The sequence below is a fragment of the Denticeps clupeoides genome, chromosome 19 (genome assembly GCF_900700375.1).
Source record: "Denticeps clupeoides chromosome 19, fDenClu1.1, whole genome shotgun sequence".
NCBI lineage: Eukaryota > Metazoa > Chordata > Actinopteri > Clupeiformes > Denticipitidae > Denticeps > Denticeps clupeoides.
In genome coordinates this window covers 16,644,709-16,661,195 of record NC_041725.1, presented here as the reverse complement: position 1 = coordinate 16,661,195, position 16,487 = coordinate 16,644,709, and the positions used below count along the sequence as shown (strand labels likewise).

Sequence of the window (16,487 nt, the reverse complement as noted above, 5' to 3'; positions counted from 1 at the left end):
GCCCAGTTTGTCTGCGTTGCCCACATGCACTTTATGTCAGTATTTAATTTGGTTTAAAATGTTACATGTAGCACCAGGTTCCGGAGAAACGCTGTTTCTTTTCACTATGTACAACACGTATGTAGCTGAAATGAAAATAAAAGTTCAACTTCAGCGTTACATTTTGCATTATTTAGTGGTATAATGCCTCACCGCTGGTTGACGCCCCTCATGATGCTGGTCGGGGACCAGAGGGGCAGCTGGGCGGTCAGCACGACCTTCAGCAGGAACAGGTTGGGTTTCTGCAGCTCTGGGCAGGCTGAGGTGTCCGTCTGGCTCAAAGTGTAGAGCTGGTCACACGCAACACGGCGAATCTGAAGAAATGTCCATTCAAGACATCAGTTATAGAGTTGATTTTATTACGAAGTCTGCTTTGATCTGACAACGGTGACGTCCTGACCTCTCCACTTGGTGACCCCAGCAGGATGTCGATTATAAAGTCATTCACACAGTGTAAACTGTAAAACGACGCTGTGGTGGACAAAACACTACAATTATTTTTTTTATAATACTCCATATTATAAATAGATTTGAGGTATTTTTAATTAGTTTTTGTGTGTGTGTGTGTGTGTGTGTGTCCAGGGACTCACAGAGCTGCTGGCAGCGCAGCTGCAGGCAGGTGACCAGAAGGGACAGCGCCTCCCGGGCGATGATGGTGTCTTTGATGGACACACACACCTGCTTGACACAGAGGCCGGCCTGCAGCGTGGTGACCTCCCCCTCGCTGCTGGAGCTGCAGTTACTGCCTGGAACAGAGCGAGGGGAACCGCCTCTGAAATTAGTGTTCACCACACCCGCCATGAGCTTCATACTGGGGGTGTTGAAATGAATATAATAACCGATGCACCGCGATGCAGCCGTGGATGATTCTGCATAGATAATCGATTATATCATAATGACCGTTGCTTGATGAATTTCTGGCGACGGTATAAAAATTCTAGTTAAAAAGTAGTGCCGGTAGTGATTATGGCAGCCTGATCGGAGTACAGAAGGTTGCCGGTTCGAATCCTGATCCGCCAAGGTGCCACCGAGCAAAGCACCGTCCCCACACACTGCTCCCCGGGCACCTGTCATGGCTGCCCACTGCTCACTCAGGGTGATGGGTTAAATGCAGAGGACAAATTTCACTGTGTGCACCGTGTGCTTTGCTGCTGCGTATCACATGTGATCACATCACTTAACTTTCACTTTACTTTACAGTGCCACTCCGGATAGGAGTTCGGCCTCGTCCGCTTGGACGATCAAAATGAATGCCCTCTGAACACCATATGCTGTGCTTTGTAGTTGCGTTAGATTGCCGTTTCACTGGCGTATGGTTGACTATGTTTAACATTCGTCGGGACTTTGGTGGAACTTGACATGAAGCGTTTATTTGACGTCATCTGAATGAACGCTGGTGCTGAACGGCTAAAAATGAGCAGAAAAACGTTCAGTCCGTGCTCACCTGACGCCGCATACGGCAGAAAAACGTCAGACGTGCGGGTGCACGAAGCCCTAACTCACATCTCACTGACTAACATAGAAAAGTTGACGGGAAGCATCGATGATCCAGGCATTGATAATCGTAACCAAATCGTGAGACCAGTGAAGGTTCACACCCCTACTTTCATGCCCTTTCTGGGTTAATTCTAAAATAAAATGAATTGTAAAAGCAGTGCTGAGCAGGTAAGAGAGAGTGGGACGGTAAAATAAAAACCCCACCTGTGCTGCTGACCCTGCTGCGGACCCCCAGTGGAAGGAAGGAGTTGGTGCTCTCTCTGATTGGCTGACTGCTGCCCACCAGGTCCAATCGCCCAGCGGCAGCAGCCCAGGTCAGGCGCATGAAACAGGCCACCGTGGACGTGAAGTCGGTCACTTCCATTGTCTTAACACAAGAAAAACATCAATAAATGCCTGTTTAAAACAACTGTGTACCACACACACACACACACCTGTATGGCGACACGTGCTGCTGGAATGATCTCCTCCACCCGGATGGACGAGCGATCAGACATGCTCATCTGTCGGTAGGACGACTTCTCCGGAGTTCCGCACAGAGACAGCTGCCGGCCGCTCTGTCGCCCCGCATTACGAAATGGCCTGGAGGACAACGTGTCCAGACTGTCCTTACAGATCTCCTCGTCCAACACACTGGGCATTGCCTGACCGACCAGCAGGAATCTGGACGGGGTGGAGAAGCAGTTATTAAAAAGAAACAAAAAGAAACACATTCAATGTCCTTTGAAACGGACTTTATAGAACATCCCACTTGGTGAGACACTGTCCACTGTCTGCTGGTGATTGCGTGACAACATGAGAGAACGTGCTGCAGCATGCTGTAGATCCTCATAGTAATAACTACAAGCGATCAGGACTTACCGTGTGTGTCGTGACCAGTTAATCAATACATACAAAGTATATCCAGATTCGGCCAATCAGAATGCTCGGTTGTTGTGTAACTGTATGAAACTGGACAGTAAGAATAGAAGCAGGAAGTCCCACCTGGCTAGCTGCAGGCATATGGAGTAGACGCCCTGTCTGGTCTCATAATCCACTTCTGATGGGATGGAGTCCCTCTGCATAACATTCACCACCAGGCTGCGGGAGCACGTGCGCGCACACACACACACACACACACACACACACACACACACACACAGAAACCAAACACAACCACCCAAAATTAATGCTCTGCTTGTTACGTTGAGTTATTTAATGCTTTAAGTCGTCAGCTCTGCGTACCTCAGGCCTCCAGCTTTGAGGAAGTTTTCACAGAAAGATTTCACACTGGTCTTCGCCATCTCATCATCAGATGTGGGCATCAGCTTAGAGCTCAGAACCTGAGAACGTCCAACTCTCATTAATCAGCATGTTCTGGTTGCACAATGAATCAGTGTTCAGGGTCTTTGAAGATCAGGTTCATGCTTATTTATTCATGTTAGTGCGTGTACCTCCAGGTTGTACAACACCCGAAAGGTGGACATGCCAGGCGCTGAGGAGCGGAACAGAGACTCTAGGATGGACGCGGCACTTTGCTGGTGCTGTTGTTTACTGGACAGGGATGGAGATTTGGATGCCTGGGACCCAGAGCCCAAGGTGAACAGAGTTTTCTACACAGAACATTTAAGAGATTAAAACTACTGATTATCCCTTTTAAATCATATAACCAGAACTCACGACAAAAATGTAATAAATAAATATTAAATGAATCACATTCTGAATGTGATTCACAGAGAAAAGTGACACCTGGTGACTCCAGACGCTGGACTCCTTTGGCACAAAGTTATCGAGGGCGTCCTGCACCTCGGGATCTGTTGGGATCAGAAGCAGCAGCTTCCGAACCCGCAGAGTTATCCTGAGAAACAGCGGAAGAACAGCGTCAATACTCTGTTTCTGGAGGTAAATAAGCATAATACGTGTGTTTAATGTTACGCACCTTGGCTCCTCCAGGTTGGCCAGCTGGTAAAGCATCTCAAAGACATTACAAACCAGGGCCATGACCACGCCAGGCAGAGATTTCTCCTGAGAACAAAACATCAGGGCGTCCATGTAAGAACTGTAATTGGGGCTAAAAATGTTAGGCAACCCGACCCGAGCAGCACAGCTTTTTAAAAGCCCGGCTTTCTTTGCACGCGCTACAATCGCCAGGGGCTAGCCTCTCTCGCGATAATTCAAATGAATCACAACGGCAGCCGAGAATTGCAAATCTAAATATTGTAAATTTCATCAAATTTGCAATATGTGTAAACACTTTTTTTCAAACACTATGACACATTTACAAGCAGTGAATCAAACAGAAAGTATAGACACCACAGGCAGGAAGTTTGTGTTTGCTGACTGATCGTTTACCACGCAAGCTCGACCCGACTAAGAGTGTGTCGGTGCGAGGGGGTGTGTGTGTGTGTGTGTGTGGGCACCTGCTCCAGGGCGTAGGCGGAGTTGAAGACGCCGCTGCTGCTGCTGCTGGCCGAGGCGGAGCTGTCCACCGAGCTGCCCGACGGCGTGCCAGTGCCCGAGCTCTTCACGGTCAGGCTCTGCTCGTCTGAGAAACCCAGCTGGTTCAACAGCTTCTGGTCACGGTTCATCGTTAGCTGCAGAAAACGCACATTGAGACGTCAAATCCCATTATTCAGAATATGGCTTTCAATTAACAGTAAAGAAATTTGGTCCATCCTGAAGGCAGAAGGTGTCGGCAGCGCTTCATGTGTGTGACTCACCATGCTGTCATTGGCAAAGATCTGGACATTGTCCACCGGACAGTTCAGATGCTCTGCAATTTTCCACCTGATGCTGCCAATGGTCTCATTACTATGAGCCTGCAACACACACACACACACACACACACACGGATCATAAACAATCATCATATAAGGACTAGAGTGGAAGATTCCGGCAGCCAGCATCACTGCACCTTCTGTCTGCATGAACCCCTCAGAATCCCAAGTTCAGGCTGGAATGTGTGGCCACCTTTTATCGTGAACAGTTTTTCATTTTACCTCCAGTGTGAAAGTGTCTTTGGTTGATTCGTAGGTAATATGAAGCGTCACAGGGTGGCCGTGAAATGAGGCACCATGAGGTAGAATGGTCCGAGGAACGGAGTACAAATCCTGCTTAAAAACAAAGGGGAAAAAAAAGACTTTATCTTAATCCATTTTTTCGAAGGAGTAAAGCGAGGAGGATGGGAAGATGATCACACTCACCTCTATTGTAATGACATATCGCTCAGCCAGCAGCAGCAGCCGTTCGATGATCACCAGCTTGGTTGACCTGAGACAGAATTGCATCGTGAGGATAAACTGCTTTAGACGTCAAAATGTGGGAAAAATGCACGGGAGCTGCTTCCGAACCTGGAAGGAGATTGCACAGATGTGGCAACCGTGGGCATGGCGGTGGCTGTCAGCATCTTGGTTGCCCTGGTAACAGCATGGGTGAGGGTGGGTCCACCTAGAGCAGAACTAGCAGCCTGGGTATGAAGCAACAGAACAGAGTGAAAGACGCATTTTCATATACACACACAAAAAAACCCCCGAACAATTCAGAAGTGTTTATGTTTCTAAGCTCCAGTTCTGAGTTTAAGGGCGCTTTCAGGACTGTGTTTGCATGAAGTTGGAGGGACTGTGATAGAAGTAAATTTATGCAGGTTGGCTATTGCCCTGCCAATTTTATAATATATTACATGCATTTAAACTTTAGGCAAAACTCACATTTTGACAAGACACCCAGGATGGTCCAGATCCACTCACCTCTAATCTTTTATAACAATCTGCTATGAACTTCTTGTGTAAGGACACTGAATCCTGGAGAAGGGAGGAAATGGAAACCTCATTAGACACCATGAGAAGCACCACCACACAAGGGGCGTGGCCTGGGCTGGGGTCTGCCCCTTTCACCTTCTTCATTTTGGGGTTGAGGTTGATGTAGCTGTAGGTGATGATGAGCTGGATGGCCTCGTTGGCAATTTCCTCGTCCGGCGACTCCATGGCGATGCGCCAGATGAAGTCCATTCCGGCCAAGTCCAGCCTTTCCACGCACTGGCAGGGAGGAAAAGACAAACAGCAAATGAGACCAATGAACCACCAACCAATAAAAATCCAGTATTGGTGGCCCAACGCACCAGCTGAGTTCCCTGCCGTTTCAGTCGATGGTCACTGAGGTTCACATTCTCAAAGAAAGTCTTGAATAGGTTAAACCCTGAGAGACAGAGGAGAGCAGGTGAAGGAACATCACCTCTGAACGAGGTGTTAGATTTGGGTTGGAGATGCTGCTCACCGTGCATCGTAATCTCATAAGGCTCAAGTTTGAGGATCTTCTCCTTAAAAAGCTGCTGCTGGACGTCACTCTCCAGGTCATGCTGCCCCTTGGTGAACCATTCAAAGCACATCTGGAAAGGGGAAGAAGGGATGAGGGATCACTTACCTGTTCACAGAGGGAGAAAAACGCAAACAAGCTACACACGACTCCATACCTCACGGTCCAGCTCACAGACATCCATGCCCGACACCAGGCACTCCCACACCTCCTTAGCCCGGTTCCACACTAGGTACAGGCTGGCCTCCTGGAGGAAGAAGGCCAGGAACTTCAGATGGGCCTCCAGGTACTGCAGAGAGGGGAGGGAGGAGAACGTTTCAGAGTGGAGGAGACTTCTACTGATGTAAAAATAAAACATCTCCTCCACAAATACAATTCTATAGGTACCTCCTGATAGGAGTATCTGCCATCCACCAGAGTGGAGCCAGACAGGCTGCTGGAACTGGCCACCGACACAGCCAGCCGATGACAGGACACCAGGCTTCCAGTGATCAGCTTGACAATCTCAAAGTTCTTCTTCAGGTCCTGAATGATGCTCTGCAGGAGAAAAACTGAAAACTCAGCATGGCTGGGGTGACTGCTGAGCTACAGAAGAATTTATGACAGGAACGATTATCCCACTGACTGCTGTAAATAGACAAGCCTTCATTTCTACAGAACAGAGGAGGTCTACCTTGTCCTGCTTCTGGTACGTCTGCTTGATGAAGGAGCGCGTGATCTCATGGAGCTGACGTAGAGCTGGAACTACCCACACTGTCTGAGGGTTACTGTGCTGAGAGGACTGACACACACACACACACACAGACCACATCACCACATTTTCCCCAGACGTGGTTACCAACCATTACCAGATCATTAACAGAGGAGTTTGAAGCCACCAGCACCAGGAGACCAGATCTCTGATGTTCTTATGAGACCATATCTGTGATTCTCAAGGAATGAAGGATGAATGAACCGACAGGGGAACGTAAGCATGACCATCTGAATTCCATGTGGTCATATTTATTAATTTCAACAGGGAGTTTGATTAGAAAATACCCCAGGTACCAGGGCTGGGAGAAATACCTTAAAGGCCCCCTATTATGAAAATGTCACTTTGTGAGATGATTTAACAGTAATACTCGGGTTGTCTGAGCCTGTTTATGGTCCTGCAGTGGCTAGAAATTGTGATAGGTGTAAAGAGTGCTTTGGCCATTCGGCTTCGCCGCGAGAGCGGAAATTCTGCACCACAGCTGAATTTTGGAAAGAGACTTCAGATACAGTATTAGTGGACACTAAGACTGATATAAAAGCAAAAAAAAATTGTTGATAATAGGGGACCTTTAAATATGATAATCAGATTCAAATGAATGTAGTAAAAAGGAACAAAATAACTAATAATCGCTCATAATGACAAAACAAATTATATTGTTAAATAATAAAAAAAAAAAAGCTATGAAATTAACATTCATAAATTATTTTCATCAGCAGTAAATCTCCCTCTGAAATGAACAGACACCCGAAACAGAGTACAATTCACTGCTGAGGGTCCCAAATCAACAACATGCCGCAATTACCGCTTCCAAATTAAATTCCCCAGGAGTGAAGATCATGACCCGCACCTCAACAAGTTGTGGAAAGAAGCCAAGCAGCTTTGAGTTCTAATTGGTCAGAGATCTCAGACCTTCTCTTACTTTGGCCAGTGGGCTGGGTCTTTTCCTGCCCCAGGAACCAGTAAGAAACAAGACTTGTGTCTCGCTGTGAGACCTTGATTCCTCCTGCACTTGAATCTAAAAACATAAACTGCAGTTGCATTGATTTGGTCCTGAGGCTCAATAGAGAACCAGCGGTTCGGGGGCGAAGCCTGAAGGAACGTTCAGTGTCCTATAGAAACCATAGCAGAACCCCGGAGGAACAAAGAGATGGTGCCCACCAGACAGTAACATGTTCTTCTGACTGACCTCTTATTATATCATGTGCATTTATAACAATTTCTATAAAGCTTAAAACTAATATTCATCATTATTATAATGAAAGCTGAATCATATTTAAAAGCTGCAGCAGGGGTAGCAGGTACAATGAAAACGAATCTTGCAGATCCAGGCCCTCACCTTCTTGATGTCCTCAATGCATTTGATGATGTAGTTCCTCTTGATCGTCTCCTTGACAGCATATGCATCGCTCAGGATGGTCAGATGTTCATCCAGCGCCTGCTGCACCAGGCTGGTTGGCAGCGTGGGCAGATGTGCCAACTCCCATAACACCTCCAGCACCTGTCAACACACGGGCAGGGCATCAAAAACGAGAAAAACGCAGGCCAAATGCTGAATTCAGGACCACCCCTACCTTCCCGGTGGTCACTTCAGACCGGGTCTCACGCCCGATACGCCCGATCAGGCTCAGGAGCTTCTGGCGAACGCGGTCGCTCTCCACCTCCCAGCTCTGCAGAGAAAGCTTATTTCATCATATCCTCCAATGACCGCTTCCCAAGATCTCCTTTCAACTCAAGACCCCACGATTCCCCCAATCTAGAGAATCATCTCACTGCAAATATGCAGCACTGATCAGGCCGTACCTTCTGAATGAGTATGAAAAGATGGGTGAGCTGCTCAAAGTTAAACTTGGCGGCGGCTGCAGCGATGATGGTGTGGATGTTCTCAATTACTGTGGACGACTGGCCAGACTGTTCCAGAAGCAAAAGAGGGAGGGGAGAAGTCAGATAATTTAATAACCAACCGGTCAAGCATGCACATCCTCCGCACCACCTCACCTGTATGTTCCAGATCTTGGAGAGCTCGTCCAGAGACAGCTTACTGCCCAGCAGCTCAATGATTCCCTTTATCCGCTCACAGTACTGCGCCTGGTCTATATTACCTGCAACACAGATGACACAGGGTATATCCACAGGTTTAAGGAAACTTTTAAAGACCACGTTCATCAAATTTAAAACTACAGCCCCCCCCAATAAATAAATAAATAAATAAAAAAACCAAACAAAAAAAAAAAACAATCTTATACACAAAACCGCAAAACACTTATTAGAAATTAGACAAATTATTTAGCAGTTACCAGAAAATAAATAAATAAATTGTTGCGTCTGCAGTATTTTAAAGACCTTTAAATTTGGGATTTAAGGATTACTAGTCATTTTTAAATATATTTAATGACTTAATATTGGAAAGCACAGTTTAAGCCTTTATGAGACTTTCTTTTTTTTTTTAGGGCAAATGCGTGGAGCCACAACAGTGATTGGACATTAACTCGAGGGGAGACGCTTTCACCCATTGGCACTTACAGCCTAACAGGCTCTGGTGCTACAGTGGCGTCCGCTGTTCCAGGACCACAGAAGAAGACACAAGTGCCACAATGAGCACCAGAGTCTGTTAAACTGCTACCACCAATAGTTGAAAGCCCCTCCCTCTGAGTTGATGTTCAATCACTGGATATTTATGGACCAACATAAACCCCCAAAAATATATATATGTAAAAAGGGAGAGATCAGTAACAGTTGGAGCGCTACGTCAGAGTCGCATCGGGAGCTGGAATTCCAGCCAAGCGTTGGGGGCGGCGCAGCAGACAGAAGTGTCTTCAAATAGTCTTATAACATCCCGGCCTTGACTGTCACGTGCCGCTCTGGATCCTCAGTCAGCATCAAGTTACGACCAGAGGTGTGAACCTTCACTGGTCTCACGATTCAATTCCATTACGATTGCCAACGGGTCGATTATCAATGCGTCCCATCAATTTTCCTACATTATGTTTTCAAAAAACGATAGTGAGACAAGCGTTCTGCCATCTTCTCCTGCCAGCTCCTCCTTTACTGAGATTTGTGTTTTGGAGCGCTAGCTGCGGAACCCTCTCTTATTCCACATTCCTCCCGTTCCTGAGTTCTGATTCACACGGTCCGTTTCAAGGCAGCAGAAATGCGACGGCTCTCACCTTCCAGCGCTATTGAGAGAACGGAGTTCTCCACCAGCCAGTCCAGCAGGCGGTCCGTGTCGATAGCGTTCTTCACCGTTTTCGACACGGTGCTCTCTTCTATCAGCTTAGTCACCTGAGGAGCACAGCGGGGTTATTTCATGTTTTACGTATTATTCATTCATGTCAATTTACCAACAATATATGAGCCATCAGTCGTATGTTACATTAAAATTATAATAAAAAAAAGTTTAAAAGACCAAGAGACAAGCAAACAAAATGATTCATTTGGCATAAAATTAAAACTGAACAAAAGGACGCATTATTGTTTTTAGTGATAATATTGCTGAGGAGCACATTAAACAAATATTCCAGTACAATACAGATATGAGGCGAATGGCAACATCTAATGTTAAAGCCCAACATCTTGTGAGATGAGCTGTTACTGTAAACTAAACACACGCCCCTACTAAGACTGTGTGTGTGTGTGTGTGTGTGTGTGCAGTAAACGTGCGCTCGTATGTGTGTGTGACCTCTTTGAGGGAGTTCATCTTGGCACTGAAATGTGGCGTCTTCAGCATCCGCAGCAGGATGTCCAGCCTCAGGTCGTCCACCACAGTGACCAGCTCAGGCTGGAAGCGCATGCAGAGCAGCTTGATGGCCGACAGAAGCTCCGGGATGCTGACCAGGCGCTGCGGATGTGAAGGAGCAGGGAATCACGACGACAGGCGGGTGGAGAGGGCGTAGTGCTGGTGCGTGTGTGCATAACATCTACCTTGTCTTTGAGGTCTTTTTCTTCAAGGTTCTGCACGTATGTGATCATCTTGTGAATGATTGGGTCCAACATTGGCTGATAAGCAGGGAGGAAATTCATATACGCAAACAGCGCGTGTTAATAAGAAAGTTAATAAGAATAAGTGTTCATCGTTTTATCACGACGCACGGTTTCAATCGCCTGCTTGCTCACTACTGCAGTCGATAAAACCTCATAACCAGGGGAGGGGGCGGAGCTCACCTGGACCAGGCTGGAGTTCAGGTACTCTGCACACACTCCTAAAGGCTGCACCAAGGCGGACACACACTGCGGAGGGAGAGACGGGTTTAAATATCCGAGGAAACGCAGCTTTTATTACAGCTGCACAATTACGGACTAAAACGGTGTTTGTAAAACGTTTTTATTCTTATCAGCCCCCATTCGTGAATCAAGTGATCAGAAAAAAATACATAAAAAAAAACTAAATCAAAACGGCAACGGCAATTAACATTCGATTTACCGCACAGCCGCAAGTGCGAGGGGGCGGGGCTCGAAGAGCTCAACTGCCTTTTGTCCGTAACGCCGCAGTGCCAGGGGCATCGCCGGAGGGAATGAATCGCGACTCTGTTCCGCGCTTAATGACTTCCCTTCCGTCCCGCCACCCCACTTCCGAGTCTGGAGGCTCGCTCCGGGACGCCTCCCGGTTCACACAGTGACCGCGCTGCGGCCGGGGAACAAACCACGACACGGACCGCGCGCGCCAGTTACGGGACTGCTCTGCCACGGTCTGAGAAGGTGGAAAACCGCACTGGAATCACTAGCGTTTATAACTGCACAGGTTACACAAGCACACAGCCTGCTCTACATCATCATCAATGCATCCAAAAACGATAAAGTACTGCTGGTACAGCGCCCCTCCGGTGGGAGTTCTTTACTTTACTTTACTTGGCAGAAGCTTTTATCCAAAGCGACTTACAAGATGAAGACACCAGCAATTCTCGTTCGGTTTCTATAGATTTTAGGGCCAGACTTGTCAAGTGTGAGTGTGTGTGCACGTTCGAAAACAGGGTGGTAGTAGCCTAGTGGGTAAAACACTCGCCCATGAACCAGAAGACCCGGGTTCAAACCCCACTTACTACCATTGTGTCCCTGAGCAAGACACTTAACCCTAAGTTGCTACAGGGAGACTGTCCCTGTAACTACTGGTTGTAAGTCGCTCTGGATAAGGGCGTCTGATAAATGCTGTAAATGTAAAATGTAATGTGTGTGTGTGTGTGTGTAGGTGTTAGACTCGTCTGAAATACTTTTTAAACGAGTGGGTTTTCAGCTGCTTCTTAAAGCTGGTGGTAGTGGAATGGAGCAGGGAGAGTTGTTCCACCAGCCGGGGACAGCCAGTTCGGCCTCGTCCACACGGACGTTCGAAAACACGCGTTTTTTTTTTTTTTGCCGCATTCGCTCGATGCTGATTAACGTTCATAGCCGCACACACAGAGCTTCAGACAAGTATCCGCTGCTGATGCTGCTGCTTCCTCCCGTCTCAGCGTTCAAGCGATTAGCATGCAAATCCCTGCATTCCTCCTCACGCCCACAGTGAATGAAGGCACCTTTTTCCTCGTCCGGCCTGGCGCAGCTGCCGCCGCCCGAAACATGCAAATTCCTGCCTTCAAAGGGCAGCGAGCAGGAGCCTCAACAAGGACGCCTCACAGCACCCAGAAAAGGGGCTTCCTTTAGCACGGGCTGCGTCGTTCATGCAAGCGACACGCAAAACCAAGCTTCTTCGCGTCATTATTTCTGCCTCTGTGTCTCGTTTCGGCACCTATGGGAGAGCCAGAGATGAAAGGCTGGGGTGTGAACAGCTGTGGTGAGAATTATGATCCAGTGAAACGACGATGATTCATATTTCTGCCCTCATTCCTCCTGATCTGCCGCTCAGAGCAACATACAGAGATGCAGTTGTTTATCCCGACCATGGATGTAGGTGTGTGTGTGTGTGTATTTCTATCATGTCCCCACACTGACAGGAATAAATCACATTTTACTCAAAAATACAAAAATTACATACATTTTCTTTCATTTACATTTACAGCATATCAGACGCCCTTATCCAGAGCGACTTACAATCAGTAGCTACAGGGACAGTCCCCCCCTGGAGACACTCAAGGTTAAGTGTCTTGCTCAGGGACACGATGGTAGTAAGTGGGATTTGAACCCTGGTCTTCTGGTTCATAGGCAAGTGTTTTACCCACTAGGCTACTACCACCCCATTCTTTCTCAATCTTGAGGTTAAGTTTAAGAGCAGGGCAAGGTTTAGATTGGGAAAATGTTACACAGATGGTTTTAATACATAAAGTTTACACACACACACACACACACACACACACACACACACACACACACACACACACACACACACACACACACACATATATATAAATATATATAAAAAGCTGCCCGGGTCCCCATAATTACAATCAAATTAGTATAAATGTGTGTCAGCGCTCAGTGAGTAAACAAGATAAGCACACTACTACGCTCTGAAGTTTCTCTCCCATCATGCCCCCCTGCGTGGAATACGGGACTCACCGCGATCTCCACATCCTCCATGTTCAGTTTACTCTGGATGGCGGCGAATCCCCCCATTTCACCAAACTGCACAGACAACAAACCAGATGCAAGGACCAAAACAACACAATCTGGCAACTCGGAAAGAGAGAGCGAGAGAGAAGGAGGGCGTGTGACATTTATGACATTTACCCGATTGACAAGATCCACCAGCCAGCCATGTGGTTCCTGAGGAAATAAGTGAAATAAAAAGGTTTACAACATACAACATTCAGACACACATACATATAACACACTGATAAGAAAATGAAAGTGTCATAGGAAAGAAAAAAAAAAAAGAGATAAGGGGTGGGGGCAGAAAAAGAGGACAAAAATTGGACAGCTGCACGACCTTCTGGTAGCTGGAGCTGGGGGACACAGCGAACATGGCATCTTCTCCAAACACCTCTGCCCAGTTTCTCTGGCACGCCTTCATGCGGTTCTTAAAGTGGTACTCGTTATCGGGGTTGAAGGCCTGCACACCAAACCATCACATGAACATCTTCATTCATACATCATTACTAGTTCTGCTCCTGGAAGGAGTCCTAATTCCACCATATTACAGTGTTGACGCTAGTCACATGACCAGCAGCTGCCGAATGACGCTGCTTCAGAATCAGAGATGAACTATTATAAATAGTTACCCTTTGGACAGACAGACACACACACACACACACACACACACACACACACACACACACACACACTCTACATCTATTACATTGAGTAATATTATCTATCATCGCATTGTTCCATTTTGCCCAGCAGTATTTTTACTTTACACATTTATTATTCATTTCACTAGTTTATCTCTGTCTGGCTCATTGTTGTCTAGATGTTTTTCTTGTTAACCGTTACTCTTGCGCCGCCGAGTCCCTTGTCTGCACTTTTGCAGCCTGGTTTGTTTGTGTCGCACACGTGCACTTTAGGTCAGTTAGTAACTTTGTTTACGGAGAAACTGTTCTTAGAGTTGTCAGTCTTTTTTTTAGGTGATTAAACACGTCTTTCACGACTGAGAGCAGATTTTTTACACAAAAAACGGCAATCTGGCATTTACGGCATTTTATTGTTAATAAAATCCACACGAGGATGAGGGCAGGGCTTCCTCCAGCGCAGAGGAGAAGATACTCAGTATGCATGTGGGCACATGTCCTTGAGGAGTAACAGACACACACACACACACTGTAACAGAGCTGTGGTTACCATGGTGAGGACGCTCATGAGCCCGATGGAGATGGGGTCCTGCTTCACCCGCTCAGCCACCAGCTCCACCAGCAGCATCAGCATGTTGTAGATTCCCTCGTGGATCTCAGTTCCCCACTTATGCACCGCACTGGAGGTCAGAAGCTGGAGAGGCGGTCACACAAACACAACACGTCCTGATTCAGACTGACTAAAGTGTGTGTGTGTGTGTGTGTGTGTTTGGGCTTGGAAAGTCCACCTTTTTAAAGGCCTCAGGCATACAGCGGTCCATAAACCTCTTACAGTTCTCATCTGCATCAGCAAGGCCTGCAGACACACAAGACAGAAACACACACACGCCATGGGTAACACTCTGTGCGTGTCACACTTTCTACACACTCTGATGTCTCCAGTGGAGGAGTCAGTTTAGCATTAAATATATTAAATATATATGCAGATCGACTAGCATTTTCCCCCATTTATAATCTTATAACACACACACACACACACACACACACACAGCCTCACCAAGTCTTGCCAGGCACGTGGAGGCGATGAGGCACTTGCCCAGAGACTCCTCCCTCTTGTAGGGGATGGACCAGTGGTCAGTGAACACTCGACTCTCCAGCTCATACAGGTTGGTGGTGGGAAACTCCATGTTCCCTCCCGAGCAGTTCCCATTCTCATCGTTATTCCGCTGTCAGAGGAAGGAAGGAAGGAAGGAAGAGAGAGAGAGAGAGAGATTACTCAGACAACGCTCACAACCCAAACCCCGAATCGTTCATTTCCCTAAATAAGGGAGAATAGTCAGGCCACGTCGCCGCAGCCAATAACACTGCAGCCACCACTCTGTCAGGGCCAATCAGACAATCGCACGACGCGCTCACTGAGCGCCAGCGCAGCCGCCTCATCAATGCAGGTCCAGCGCTGCTTCTGGAGGCCTGAAGAAGAAGATGATGACGATGAAGAAACGTAAACCGGACTGAACGTTGGTGAAGCGGCTGACTGATTCAGGCAGTCGGGACCAGTTCAGCGCCGCGTGTCACGTTACAGCCGCCGCCACCGAAGATAAAATTGCACCAGAGGGGGGAAAAAAGTATCCGTCAGGCGCGGCCTGATCGGGAGTAAACATCGGGAACGTTCCAGCTTCACACGGAGAACATGCGCACACACAGCGACCACAAGGTAACGGTCACATTACATGGGAACGTCACCAGAAAGACTGCTGTGAGAGTGAGGAGGAGGAGGAGGAGGAGGAGGAAGATGGACCAGGAGGTTCAACGCACAACGTGAGGCCTACAGATCCATTCATCATTAATCATCCATTTCTTAAATCCTCCCCTCCTCCTCTTCATCAGTTACAGAAAATTCTACTGCGGTAAAACCAGCCAGACCGGCCGACCGATGGACTCGTCCTGTTCCTCAGACATCAGACCACGTTCCGTAGAGCATAAGGAAGAGAGGGGGGGGGGGGAAAGGACTTTCTATAATATACTGCTCTGACTCTCTCTCTCTCTCTCTCTCTCTCACACACACACACACACACACACACACACACACACACACACACACACACACACACACACACACACACACACAGTCAGTGGGCGTAATGCAGGCTCCCTGACGAGGTGTGTGTCCAACACACTCCATTATTAACTCCTGCGAGCTGCAGGGAGATGCGAGGAAGATGCCGGCGGAGCAGAGCAGCACGTCCGGGAACCGACTGACCTCAGAGAAGTCCAGCGAGTCTCGGAACGCGTGGAGATACAGGCCACAGGTCACTTAACATGGCTGTTCGGAGGACATGGACGGTTATATTTAAATTTTGACGGCGGAGACTCATCTGCATAAACCACCGCGGCGGAACCGTGGCATTCGGTTAATCTGCACTGAGGTCACAAACCACTCCTCCCAGGAACAAAGGTCATAAGGCACAGGAGATATGGGCGGGGTCACAGAGCTTTGGGCGGGCTCCCAGCGAGCCAATCGGACTCTTTAGCCCGGAGAAGTCAGGTGACTCGAAGTGCGGTGGTTCATTCCACACACCTTGGCCAACAGGCCCCACGTGCTGCGGCCCGCAGGAATACGAGTTCGAAAGGTCACGTGGGCCACAGTAAACAGTGGAGAGGGGCGGGGCTTCGCACGGTGGGCGGAGACACGCTCTCCTGCGGCTTCGGAACTTGTTTATGACTGGAGCTGTTGTCCCCGGGGTTCCGAGTGGGCG

General features: G+C 47.8%; 1 protein-coding gene across 3 annotated transcripts in view; it reads right to left on the bottom strand.

The window, feature by feature from the left end:
* usp24 (ubiquitin specific peptidase 24) overlaps positions 1-16,487 on the bottom strand; it is a 28,868-nt gene that overhangs the window by 11,198 nt on the left and 1,183 nt on the right. The window contains exons 2-38 of one of the 3 annotated variants that reach the window (XM_028961257.1): positions 14,789-14,957; positions 14,520-14,587; positions 14,282-14,425; positions 13,431-13,553; positions 13,232-13,267; positions 13,061-13,126; positions 10,739-10,804; positions 10,499-10,573; positions 10,257-10,415; positions 9,745-9,859; positions 8,576-8,679; positions 8,381-8,488; positions 8,152-8,247; positions 7,917-8,078; positions 7,500-7,595; positions 6,500-6,607; positions 6,214-6,363; positions 5,984-6,115; positions 5,788-5,899; positions 5,633-5,709; positions 5,409-5,549; positions 5,262-5,315; positions 4,866-4,981; positions 4,719-4,785; positions 4,515-4,625; positions 4,236-4,334; positions 3,936-4,109; positions 3,455-3,540; positions 3,265-3,373; positions 2,970-3,128; positions 2,761-2,858; positions 2,521-2,616; positions 1,971-2,199; positions 1,741-1,903; positions 630-785; positions 440-510; positions 193-353 (exon numbers count right to left, since the gene is read on the bottom strand). In XM_028961257.1, coding sequence (XP_028817090.1) covers positions 193-353; positions 440-510; positions 630-785; positions 1,741-1,903; positions 1,971-2,199; positions 2,521-2,616; positions 2,761-2,858; positions 2,970-3,128; positions 3,265-3,373; positions 3,455-3,540; positions 3,936-4,109; positions 4,236-4,334; positions 4,515-4,625; positions 4,719-4,785; positions 4,866-4,981; positions 5,262-5,315; positions 5,409-5,549; positions 5,633-5,709; positions 5,788-5,899; positions 5,984-6,115; positions 6,214-6,363; positions 6,500-6,607; positions 7,500-7,595; positions 7,917-8,078; positions 8,152-8,247; positions 8,381-8,488; positions 8,576-8,679; positions 9,745-9,859; positions 10,257-10,415; positions 10,499-10,573; positions 10,739-10,804; positions 13,061-13,126; positions 13,232-13,267; positions 13,431-13,553; positions 14,282-14,425; positions 14,520-14,587; positions 14,789-14,957 — 4,256 coding nt within the window. Of the gene's footprint in view, positions 1-192; positions 354-439; positions 511-629; positions 786-1,740; positions 1,904-1,970; positions 2,200-2,520; positions 2,617-2,760; positions 2,859-2,969; positions 3,129-3,264; positions 3,374-3,454; positions 3,541-3,935; positions 4,110-4,235; positions 4,335-4,514; positions 4,629-4,718; positions 4,786-4,865; positions 4,982-5,261; positions 5,316-5,408; positions 5,550-5,632; positions 5,710-5,787; positions 5,900-5,983; positions 6,116-6,213; positions 6,364-6,499; positions 6,608-7,499; positions 7,596-7,916; positions 8,079-8,151; positions 8,248-8,380; positions 8,489-8,575; positions 8,680-9,744; positions 9,860-10,256; positions 10,416-10,498; positions 10,574-10,738; positions 10,805-13,060; positions 13,127-13,231; positions 13,268-13,430; positions 13,554-14,281; positions 14,426-14,519; positions 14,588-14,788; positions 14,958-16,487 lie in introns of all 3 variants that reach the window. The other 2 variants (XM_028961255.1, XM_028961256.1) reach the window with 2 other exon arrangements.